This window comes from Capsicum annuum, chromosome 4 (assembly GCF_002878395.1).
Source record: "Capsicum annuum cultivar UCD-10X-F1 chromosome 4, UCD10Xv1.1, whole genome shotgun sequence".
Taxonomy (NCBI): domain Eukaryota; kingdom Viridiplantae; phylum Streptophyta; class Magnoliopsida; order Solanales; family Solanaceae; genus Capsicum; species Capsicum annuum.
The window spans coordinates 10752252-10765165 of record NC_061114.1 but is presented as its reverse complement, the minus strand read 5'-3'; the positions used below and the strand labels follow the sequence as shown (position 1 = coordinate 10765165).

Sequence of the window (12914 nt, the reverse complement as noted above, 5' to 3'; positions counted from 1 at the left end):
CTTCCTAACACAAATCAGTAGCAATGGCCAACAATCCCAGAGTTGTAAATGCTGATAACACAATGAGTGCTAACATTATTATTCAATTCAACCCTGCGTCCCAGTTACCCATCAAACTCAGTGGTGGCCACAACTTTGCCACCTGGAAAGTTCAATTCTCCATGCTTATGTATGGTTATAATTTATTTGGACCGCTCTTGCCCCTACTCGCACCCTGACCGTTGGCAACAACGTATCTCCCAATCCTGCTTTTTTAACTTGGTTCCGTCAATACCAACTCATCCAAAATGCCCTCATGGCATCTGTTGAACCCACCATTGCTCCGACTGTTGCTGCAGCCAACTCATCCAAATTGGCTTGGGTCGCTTTGCACACTACTTATGCAAACAGATCACAAACGGATGTCTTCAGCCTGCGTGATCAACTTGCTCGCGTCACTAAGGAATCTCGCTCCATCATTGAATATCTTCACACTATTCGGTCTCTTTCAGATGAGTTAGCCACTGCTGGTTCTCCTGTGTCAAATCCTGAACTCATCATCAAAATACTAAGCGGGCTAGGTACTGAATTTCGTGAAGTCTCTACTGCCATTCGTGCATGTGATACGGCTGTCCCATATGAAGAATTGTTTGAAAAGATACTTGACCATGAACTCTTCCTTCGTCACGAGGATGTTAGAAAACTTTCCAGTCCCATAACTGCCGCGGTCGCGACTCCCACCAAATCCAATACCAATAACCATAACAATCCTAGGCAGAATAATAATTCTCAACAATGGCATTAGAATTCACGTCCGAACACTACATCACAGTGGCAGTCCAAATCCAATCCAAAGTGGCAGTCCAACTCCAATCCAAAGACTGTTACTCGATGTCAACTATGCAATAGGATTGGTCACACTGCCAATGTTTGTCGTTCGAAGTCTCATAATCACTTTAAGGCCAAAGCCAACTATGCTGTTGGATTTACTGCTACCACTAACCCTTGGATAGTCAACTCCGGAGCCACCCATCACATCACCACAGAGCCACATAACCTACAACCATACCACGGTAACGAGGATGTCTCCACGGGTGACGGTAACAAAATTCCCATCTCTCACACTGGTTCTACTCAATTAAATGCATAAAATAATATTTTTAAGCTATCTCACACTCTTTGTGCCCCATCTATTAAATGCAAACTTCTCTCTGTTTCAAAATTTTGTCAAGACAATTCAAAGTCCATTGAATTTTCTCCCTTTGACTTTGTTGTGAAGGATCTGAAAATGCGAAAACCGTTGGTGCACAGTCGGACTAACAATGGACTGTATGAGTGGCCTATTTCACATCCCCAAGCTCATATGACCGCCACATCTACTCCTCTCACTACTTGGCATCAACGTTTGGGTCATCCCCACTTTAGAGTTCTTCGGTTTATTTTAAATAAATTCTCGCTACCTTTTCATAAGCGAGATAAAACTTTTTATTGTAATTCTTGCTTCTCTAACAAAGCTCATCGACATCCTTTTACTCAATTGTCATTGTGTATCTCTAAACCGGTTCAAATAATCTTTAGTGATTTATGGGGGCCATCACCAGTCTTATCTCTTCACAAGAAATTGTATTATTGTATTTTTGTTGATCAATATACGAAAAAAACTTGGCTCTATACATTAAAAAATATAAGTGAGGTCAAAGAGATTTTCCAAAAATTCCATCCTATGATGGAAAAGCATTTTGACACCAAAATTTTATCACTGTACACTGATGGTGGAGGAGAATATAAAAGTCTTGACCCTTATCTCTCACTTCACAGAATTGAGAACCTCTCTACTCCACCATATACGCCTCAACGAGTTGCGCTTGCAGAACGACGACATCGCCGTATCGTTGAAACTGCAAGAACGCTTTTACATGAGGCATCCCTTCCTCCCCAATTTTGGTCTTTCGCGTGTAATCACACGGTCTACCTCATTAACCGTTTGCCCATATCTCTACTAGATAACCAATCCCCATTCCATCGTCTACTTGGAACATTTCCTGATTATAGCTCCATGTGAATTTTTGGTTGTTTATGCTATCCATGGCTTAAACCATACTCCAAAAATAAACTTGAACCAAAATCCATCCCATGTGTCTATCTCGAATTTTCCTTATCACATCACTGTCACCAGTGTTTTGACCCAATTTCCACAAAGGTATATTTATCTCGCAATGTGCAATTTATTGAAAATGTTTTCCCATTCAAAACCATGTTCTCCAATATTGCCATCAAATCACCTCACCTAAAATGGGACAATATCACGGTTTCAAATTCTTCTAATCCCACACCCAAACTTACCATAACTACAGAGCTTCTAATTCCATTAGAAATAGATGCCCAAACACCTGTAGAGCCTCGCTCAGTATATTCTCCTTCTCCAGCAGAGTTACAGGCCAACTCACGCTCACAATCCAACTACGACAGTGAACTAACGGTGGATACAGCTTTTCCTTTCCCAGGTAAATTTCTATCACCCTTATCTTCTACAATTCTAAGGCTCCCAGAATCCTCTCACCCTACTACCCAACAACTCACACCACCATCCCTCCCTACAAATATACCAACGCATATACCCACAAACACAAATTACAGCTTGCGTCCCCTCTTTGTTTATCATCGCAGGAACACAATTCCATCTACACCCATGGTTCATTAGCTAGTCCGTCCTATCCCTGAGTTGGAGCTCGCTCCCTCATCTTCTAAATATCCCTCTCCTCCTACCCGTGTTGTCACTCGCTCCCAAAACAATATCACCAAACCCAATTTTTTTTTGATTACTTAGCTAAATTGAACCCCACCACTACACCCACCGCTGTCAAACAAGCACAAAAACATCCCGAGTGGCGTGAAGCGATAAAATAGGAACTTGATGCTTTAATTAAAAATCAGACTTGGGAACTTGTTCTTCCTGACCCAACTAAAAATATTGTTTCCTGCAAGTGTCTTTTCAGGATAAAAAGGAAAGCAGATGGGTCTATTGATAGATATAAACCACGACTGGTTGCGAAAGACTTCACTCAAAGGACGAGTATTGACTTCCATGCGACTTTCAGCCCAGTTGTCAAGCCTACCACAATCAGAATAATCCTTTCTATGGAACTTCGCCATAACTGGATTCTCCGCCAGCTTGATATCAACAATGCATTTCTCCAGGGCAACCTGGATGAGGAGGTGTACATGGAACAACCTCCGGGTTTCACTAATGATGACAAACCCACTCACATATGTCAATTACGCAAGACAATCTATGGCTTAAAACAAGCCCCTCGGTGACACTCTTTCTTCCATAGGATTTATTAAGACGAAATCGGATGCCTCACTACTTGTCAGGCAGGGTCTAGGTGACACAATGTTTGTCCTTGTCTATGTGGATGACATCATTGTTACAGGGAGCAACACTTTCCAGGTCGATCAGGTTATTGCTTCCCTTGATTCTAAGTTTTCTATTAAAGATTTGGGTAATTTTCACTATTTTCTTGGTGTTGAAGTGATACGCAGCTCTGACGGTTTAATTCTCACCCAAGCAAACTATGTGAATGAGATCCTGAATGATGAATTAATGACCGACTATAAAAGTGTCCACACGTCAATGAGTGCATTTGAGCTAATCACGCTATATGATGGTACTCACTTGACTGATGCAACACGCTATCGTCGGGTCTTAGGCAGGCTTCAATACCTATATTTCACTAGTCCGTACATCGCATATGTAGTAAATAAGTTGTCTCAATTTATGCAAGCACCATCAGATCTCCATTGGAAAGCTGTGAAATGTGTTCTTCGTTACCTGCATGGCACCATCCAACTAGGCCTACGTGTAACCCCCATTGAGGACTTCAATCTGCATGTGTACTCTGATGCGGATTTGGGTGGGCACATTGCTGACAGAGTTTCCACATCTGGGTATATCCTGTTCCTTGGTTACAATTCGATTAGTTGGTCCTCAAAGAATAAAAATACCGTCTCTCGCTCCTCCACTGAGTTTGAGTATAGGGCAGTGGCTAATGGCCTTTCTGAAACCTCGTGGCCTTTCTGAAATCTTTTCGCTGAGCTGCGCTTTCCAGTACATCAGATGCCTACCATTTATTGTGACAATCTTGGAGCCACATTCATGAGTAAAAATCCGGTCCTCCATAGCAAAGTGAAGCATGATGCAGTGGACTTTCACTTTGTTCGCCACCATGTCAACATCAAAAAGGTTCGAGTTGTTCATATTCATGCTGCCGATCAAATCGCTGACACCCTTACCAAGGCACTGCCTAAGCTTGCTTCTGAGAAGAATATATTCAAGTTAGGCTTAGTGACTCATCGCCTAACTTGAGGGGGCGTATTGAAACATCACATGTAATATTAGTTAGTATTTCTATTTATTTAGGACTAGTCTGGTTTAGTTAGTTTAGGACTCATCTTAGTTTATCTGTAACTCGCTTTATGCTTCATTAATAAAATATCTTCTTCTATCAGCACTTACTCTGCGTTTACACATATTCAATATCTCATCGCTGCAAATTTTGTCACTGTGGAAGAACAATCTTAGTGGATTCTTACCACGGGAGATTGGCAACTTAACCAAGATGCAGATTCTACAACTTAGTGGAAATAAGCTTATAGGTACATATATATTCTAATGGTGTCTCATGTTAATTTTGTATAGATCCATTAGAACTATTAAATTCTATGAATTTATGCATGTAATGAGAAATAAAATGTAACAATTATAAATAAATCTTCAAGCGTATGACAAGAAACACCATATAAGGAGCGTCTTTTAATGTTTAAAATTAATCTGTTTTATGAAATAACCAGTAAATTTGAACTCCTGTTGGTAGTTAGCTAACTTCTAATAAAGTATCAGTTTATATATTTGAGTCCATATAAGAATACAAATCTGCACAATCAGAAATTGATAGAGAATTAAATTAAGAACTTTAATGGAGAAAAAAATATGTAATATGTACATCCTTCTTAAGACTTTGATCATTAACGATAGGAAAAAGAGAAGTATATAGTTATTACATAATTTTCTGAGTTCTTGTCAACACCTTCTCCCATAACCAATTAAAATTCAAGAGTCTTCTTATCAAGTCAAACTAAAGCATGAATCACATAGATAAACATTGAGCTAAATAGTCCATCTCACTTGTATTCATATTTTCTTCATGTTTTGACAGGTAAAATACCCAAAGAGATAAGCAATCTTGTTGAGTTGGAGAAACTTGATCTTTCTCTTAATAGTTTTAGTGGTCCACTTGATATGGAGATCTTCAACATATCAAGGCTGAGAATAATTGAGCTTTCACTCAACAATCTATCAGGAAGCCTCCCACCAAACATGTGTTCTATCTTACCCAACATTGAAGAACTTTTTCTGGGTGGCTTAACCAATCTTGTTGGAACTATTCCTCATTCCATCTCCAATTTTTCAAAACTTACTAAACTAGAGCTTTCAGACAACAAACTCACTGGCTTGATCCCCAACTCACTTGGATATTTGACTAATCTACAATTCCTAAACTTGGGGGAAAACAATTTCACCAGCGATTCATCATTAAGCTTCCTGACTTCCTTGACCAATTGTAAAAATTTAACAGATCTTTATCTTCCTTTCAACCCTCTAAATGGCATGCTTCCAGCTTCCACAGGGAACCTTTCCATCTCTCTTAGAAAATTTTACGCTGGCAATTGCAAAATCAAAGGGCGAATTCCAAATGAAGTTGGGAACTTAAGAAGCTTATTAGACCTTGATCTTCCTGGAAATAACTTGGTCGGATCGATTCCAACATCAATTGGCAACTTGAGAAGCCTCCAGCAGTTCAACTTGAATAACAACAAACTTACAGGATTTATTGGTGATAATATGTGTAAATTGCAGCATCTGGGTGATATTTACTTGGATCAAAATCAACTTTCAGGATATCTTCCTAATTGTTTAGGGAATATTACATCCCTTAGGGAGATATGTCTCGGTTCAAATAAATTGAGTTCCAATATACCACCAAGCTTAGGTAACCTTCAAGATCTAGTGGTTCTTGACTTATCATCAAACAACATTGTAGGTTCTTTACCTTCAGAAATTGGAAATCTAAAGGCTGCAACACTAATAGATCTGTCAATGAATCGATTCTCAAATGGAATTCCTAGATAAATTGGAGGATTACAAACTCTGGTGCACCTTTCTTTGAGACACAACAAGTTGCAAGGATCTATACCTGACTCAATGAGCAACATGGTAGGTTTGGAATTCCTAGACCTTTCTGATAACAATATGTCGGGAACTATTCCCATGTCTTTGGAGAAACTCTATAACCTGAAGTATTTCAATGTTTCTGTCAACAAGTTATACGGTGAAATACCCTCGGGGGGTCCTTTCAAGAACCTCTCGAGTGACTTTTTCATCGACAATGAAGCATTGTGTGGTTCTTCAAGATTTAATGTCCCGCCATGTCCCACTTCATCAAAGCACAGATCAAATAGGAAAAAGTTGCTACTTTCATTTCTTTTGCTCTCAATTGCAGTTGTATTTGTTCCTATGACCTTTGTGCTCCTATGGATAAGGTATAGAAGAGGTAAAAGTGTTCCTCAGCAAGCTGATTTATTGTCTACCATATCAAGAGAAAGGATTTCATACTATGAACTTCTCCGAGCAACTAATGAGCTTAGCGAGAGTAATCAGATTGGTTCTGGAAGTTTTGGCTCAGTTTACGAAGGCATTCTCAGAAGTGGAACTGCCATTGCAGTTAAAGTGTTCAACCTGCAACTGGATGCAGCATTCAAGACTTTTGATACGGAATGTGAAGTTTTCTGTAGCCTTCTCCATAGGAATCTCGTAAAAGTCATTACTAGTTGTTCCAATCTTGATTTCAAGGCTTTAGTGCTCGAGTATATGCCTAATGGAAGTCTTGAGAAGTATTTGTATTCGCACAACTACTTCCTTGACACCAAGAAGAGACTTAGCATAATGATAGATGTGGCATGTGCTTTGGAATGTCTTCACCGTGGGTGCTCGTTGCTTGTGATTCACTGTGACGTGAAGCCTAGTAACGTCTTGCTGTATGAAGACATGGCTGCTCACCTAAGCGACTTTGACATTGCAAAACTTCTTGGTGAAGATGAGGGTTATTTAAACACTAAAACCTTACAACATTAGTTTATATTGCGCCAGGTATGTGATACAAGAATTACAAGGACAACACAAAACACACTTCAAAATCAGTCCACAAGATCAAAGATCCGAGAACCCTTTTGAAGACCACACTCGGATTCAACAAACAACAACAAGAATACAATGTATTGTTGTGTTTATCACCTAAAAACAGCTAACAACAAACTATGTTAACAACAACAAGATGAAGAACCACAACAATGGAACAAGAACAACAAGTCACGGATTTGAATTACAAGAACACAAACAAACGATTACAACATAAACAAAATGGATAGATAGTTAGACATTGGTTGGTATAATCTTAAGAATCCAAGAATATGGTAATCTTGGACCCTTAACACTACACACAACGGTTAGCCTAACTCCTACGTTGACACAAGAGGAACTTTACCTCCTCTAAACACCCTCTCAAGCCAACATTGCAACACAAGTGATATCCGCACTTGTTTCCCTCATTTCGGGGTGGTGGCTATTCCAAGCCCTACAACTAAAGGTTTTTCATGTTTCAAGTCTTACATCAATGAACAACTAATGAGAAAAAGACCTAAAATTTTCTATTTATATTCTATTACAAGACAAGACAAAATGACAACAATGCCCTTAAAGGGTGGGGTGGTCATGGAGTGCATTTGGACCCAATGAAGTGACCAAAATACCCTTAATGAAGATGACCAAATCATGACCCATTAAGTGTTGTCCAAAACCGTGAGTCCTCAAGTCTTCGATGCTCCAAGCAATCTTCCACACACGGCCTTGCTTGTGCTCAAAACGGGTCTTCCTTGCATATCCTTGTGCCCTCGGGGTGACCAAGTCTTGAGCCTTTAAATGATGACCTCCAATCGTGTCTTCAAAAATTAAGGTGGCCATTTGACTTGTATCATTATGTCTCTTAGTTTTGCTGGTTACTCCTTTCTTTTTTTCCCACCTAGAAAGTATATTGCATCTTTAAATGAATTGTTTGACTGTAGAGTATGGACTGGATGGACTAGTGTCTACAAAGTGTGATGTCTACAGTTATGCGGTCTTGTTTCTGGAAACGTTTACTAGGAGAAAGCCTAATGAGTTTGAGGGAGATCTTAGCTTGAAGCAATGGGTGAGTTATTCACTTCCTGGAGCAGTAATGGACGTCGTAGATTCCAACTTGGTAACCCAAACGGGTAGTCGCTTACAGATGGAGCTAGATGTTGTGGGATCAATAATGAAAGTGGCTATAGATTGTTGTGCTGAATCTCCGGCAAGAAGGACTAACATGAAAGATGTTGTAGGGATGCTACAGAAGATCAATATTCAACTTCTTGCATGCTAAGCATATTCTCGGAATCTCTCCATCCAGACTACTTGTTTGTTGCAAAAGTTTTCTAAATTGTTGGATTTATGTGAAGATTGTTATTATTTTTATTTTTTGTTTTAGTACTTGGTTTCTGGATGATTCCTTTTTCAGAAATGTTAGCTGGCTGCTGTGAATCTTAGATTCTGTTTTCAGAAATGCTAGCTGGTTAGTATGAATCTTACTGTTTCCTCTTTAAATTGAATAACTAAAACCAAATTGATCCTCTTGAAAATCTGGAAGCGGAATGAATTTGTTTTAAATGTCTTACATTGGAAACACTATCAGGACATATAACATCATGACAACAAGCATAACGGGCAATGAAAAAAATGCTATATATCATAAAGCTAAACGATAAAAAAGGCAGCTCAGTGCACGAAGATCTTGCATTCACACGGGATATGGAGAAGGATCGCCCCCAGGTATTGTAACACAGCCAACCTACCCGACACAAATAGCAATGACTGATTCCACGACTCAAACTCGTGACCTATAGGTCATGCTTCCCTAAAAGCTTACATGACGATAAGTGAAGAAAAAAGAAAATTTGCATTATCTTTTTACATTCTTTTTTCAATACAGTACTGATATGAAACTCTAATGAAGCAGAAAATCAGGCAACATTCTTCAAGATTTTCCAAATCAACCAATTAAGACTAGAAAAAAATTTAATTAGACCCCTCAATGTTAAGTTCTAATTTCTTGAGTTATTATTACAAAACTTCATGTATTTTGCACAGTCCTTTTCGCGGCCATACCAAGCCTGTAAATTTAACAATGGACAGAGTTAAATTAGCTCCAGGTATGCCTCCTGTTCTGTTCGAGTAGTGTCTCACAGTCCCTTTTTGGTACAGTTGATGGTGTGAGAGACAAGTCTAAAAATGCATTCTTTGCTCTTCGGGGCCCTTTGCCATATTATCAGACTAACTCTAAAAATGGCTCATCGTTGAGGTGATTCAAGTGCAGAAGTCTAGAATCTTATTAGTATAGTCCTTTCTGATTGATTCATAAAAGATTACAAAATTGTACAAGGATTTGAGAGCAGTCCGTTAGTGCTTCAAGGTGTATTGATTCTAGTATAAACTTTGATCCTGATGAAATCGTGTTTTTTAGCCTGAGGTATTAAGTGTATTCATACCCTTTCAAAATTCTTGTTGCTGGGAATGCTGTGTAGCAGAATGTTGGAACTGTATTTTCACCCGAGTAGTAGTATATGTTAAAGTGTCATGACCTATTGGTAGTGAGATTGGGCCAAGAAGTTGGTGATATGAAGTCACAAGGTTAGAAGTCAGAGTGAGGGTGACTTTGTGTAATATTTGTAGATTGTAAGGTATTCGATAAAGGAAGTGTTTGGCCGTGATTATTACCTATTCAAATAGGGAAGGATCTCAGAATGGATAGTTGTTGTGGGTATAGAAATCAGTTATAGGTTGTAAATGGAGAAGGAACAGATTAGTTAATAAGTTGTAGGAAAAGACTCATTATTGTTTATTGAATTTTGAAGGTCATTTTGATGTATGAATGGGTAAGTAAATATGATATGAGAAATTAGAATATGTTGATAAGATTGTAATGGGTTATAATATAAGATTAAGGTTGACCATGTTTATTATGTGACCTTACCTTCTTGACCTTCTTTTCTTTAGTGGTTGTAAACTAGTACTTCATGTGAGAAGGTATGTAGTATATTTTGAGCTGTAATAGTGATGTCATGGAGGGGTTGTGATTGTAGGTAGTAGTTAAATGAAATGAAGTATTTTGAGTTGATTTTCCAATTTGACGGACTAGTATAATATGTTGCATGCTTCATCGGTGGTACATGGTTGTTGCTAGACTATAGGCTTGAACTTTAAATGTAGAACGTGGTGGTAAGAATAGTAGCTTAAGATTAATGATGCATGTTTTGTGGAGAAATTAGCAGGCTTGATGTGATGTGCGAAATGGCCTAGGTTGATGATATATGAAAAGTTTAAGTGGTAATCGTGAGGTATATGTGTACATGAGGACTAGTGATAAAACGAGGAATTGTGGTTGAATCATTATGTGGATAAGAACATGAGTATATGGGAATAAGTTGAACCCCTGATAGCACGTTGCTAAATAGAGTTTTATGTGTATAAATGTTTTGTGTACCTAGATTTAATTCTTGAATCTTGTAGTATGGAGAAATTTGGAAAGTTTGCACAAAGGATTGATCTTGATCATCGATTTCCACTGACAATCCACTAACTCCGAAGCTAATTTGATCCAATCTAGACTTTTGGAACAAAGACAGTGGCATGTTACCATTCAGATTATTCTTCTGAACAGAAAGATACGAAATCTTAGGAAGCTGAAGTATGCACGAGGGAAGGCGTCCTGTTAGCTCGTTCCATTCTATATTCAGGTACTCCAGTGAGAGGATCTGACAAATCGAAGTAGGAATATACCCTCGTAACCCATTCTGGAACATAAATAAGTATTGAAGGCTTGTCAAACTGGACATGGATACAGGAAGCTGGCCTGTGATGTTGTCATTAAGCATCAATATACGTAATTTCTTAAGCTTTGTAATGGAAGAAGGTATTAACACTTGGATCGAGCATCCATTAGCTAAGGGAACAGTTAATGAAGTTGAGTTGCTTAAAGAAGGAGGAACCGTTCCACCTACCCGAGTGAAGCTTATGTCAAGATATGTTAAACTTTGACCATGGGACTGAAAACATTGTAACAAGATCTATGGTCATAGCAGGATTGCTAGAAACAGAAAGTTTTTCGAGTTGAGGAAGATAAGGGATATGACCGTCTACATCGTTTCCACAAAAATCAAGAGCTGAGAGGATTGTGAGGTTCGATAAAATATCAGGTATCGAGGATGTTAGAACGTTAGAACTCATTTCTAGAGTAGAAAGACTAGTAATATTAAGTAATTGCGCTGTCGGAATTCTTCCTGAAATGTTGCAGTTGGACAATTGGAGTGACATGAGATTTGAAAGACTTGATATTGGTTTAGCCCAATGAAATGATTCCGAGGACTTTGATAGATCAACACCTGTCAATACTAGATATCTGAGACGTCGGAGTCCTTCTAACCACCTTAGATTTGGACTAGACAAATAACCATAGCTTATAAAAGATAACAGTGAGCCAGAACCTAACTTTGGCGGTAATGTCAAGCTAACAGTAATAGAAGACGAATCAGGTACTAAATTAGCACACAAAAGATCAAGAGACCTTAAAGATGTAAGATTTGAGAATTGTGTGGTGATGGAATCTTGAAACATGGAATTTGACTATGTCAACTTTGTTAAGTTCGATATCTCAGCAGGTAACTTTGAGAAATGAAGTTGTTGAAACTCAGGTCGAGATGTTGGATATGATCAAGAGTGAAGAGCAATGGAGATATAGTACCTTTAAGGAAAAAATCGGACGCGTTGTTAGAATCTGAAACAACTTCCTTATTGACATTGATTAGGACTTCATCTGGATTAGGATTCCGGAGATTGACAACTGCAACATGACCTGAACTCGAGCACTTGATTCCTTTCCATTGCAACAGTTTTCGCCCTTCCATGAAGATAACTGATTAGATGGATCAGTCAGCAAGGATTTGAAGCTCAATAGAGCTGCTCTTTCTCCTTCATAGCAACCACCAACGAGCAAAAAAGGGTAAAATAGAGTAGCAAATATAAGGAAAACTTTCTTTAACCAAATGATTTCAAGATGATGAAAAATATCCTAGATTGTCAAATATAACATATTTGTACCTGTTCTACTTATACCCCTTGAACTAAATTATTCCATTGGTTTTAAGATATAATTTGAAAAATGAGCTGGTTTTGACTTTGACAAAGTTATCTGTCATTCTATATTCCATTGGTGTTGAATACTATTTTTGTCATCTCCATGCCTTCTACAAGTGTATAGCTATTGCTTTTTGTGATACTAGTTTCTCGGCACGTTTGTTGCACGTGTATGTCGAGTCATAGTACGCGATTTTGTAAAACAATATTTATATTATTAAATTATATTTTGAATAAATATCATTGGTAGGAGTACTTGCCGCTCCACCACAACAGTCATTGGTAGAAGTGCATAGCGAAATCGGACTCAAAAGACTGCTGTCATTGCTAGTTCTATTCAATTGCAGAAACTTAGTGTGTATATATATACATGTCATGGTTTACAGTTCACTATTTTCAACACAATTTTGTCTACTGCTCTCCAATACCTATTCCTCCAATTGTCATCTATCAAGTACAACAGCAGAAATACACCAGATATTCCTGCTACAAAGCCCGAGAATATTACTGCAATAAAAAGGACAATTTCTTAGTCGTATCTGTTCTCTGTTGTTTCAGTGGTAGAGGGTCCAATTTTACTGCAGTTCATCCCATCAGGAGAACCACATAAGTA

The 12914-nt window shown here is 38.4% G+C and overlaps 3 protein-coding genes across 3 annotated transcripts; all 3 read left to right on the top strand.

Moving 5' to 3' along the window:
* Positions 1–295: 295 nt before the first annotated feature.
* Positions 296–784, top strand: LOC124897907. Its single transcript, XM_047411513.1, has one exon. It carries the CDS (start codon positions 296–298, stop codon positions 782–784), a length of 489 nt encoding a protein of 162 aa, XP_047267469.1.
* A 3312-nt stretch (positions 785–4096) lies between these two features.
* Positions 4097–6169, top strand: LOC107868292 (leucine-rich repeat receptor-like serine/threonine-protein kinase RGI4). The gene is made up of 3 exons (XM_047411512.1): positions 4097–4319; positions 4489–4635; positions 5196–6169. Exons 1-3 carry the CDS (start codon positions 4097–4099, stop codon positions 6167–6169), a joined length of 1344 nt encoding a protein of 447 aa, XP_047267468.1.
* Positions 6170–6250: 81 nt separating this feature from the next.
* LOC124885162 (probable LRR receptor-like serine/threonine-protein kinase At3g47570) lies at positions 6251–8495 on the top strand. The gene is made up of 2 exons (XM_047411511.1): positions 6251–7139; positions 8158–8495. Exons 1-2 carry the CDS (start codon positions 6251–6253, stop codon positions 8493–8495), a joined length of 1227 nt encoding a protein of 408 aa, XP_047267467.1.
* The last annotated feature ends 4419 nt before the right edge of the window (positions 8496–12914 follow it).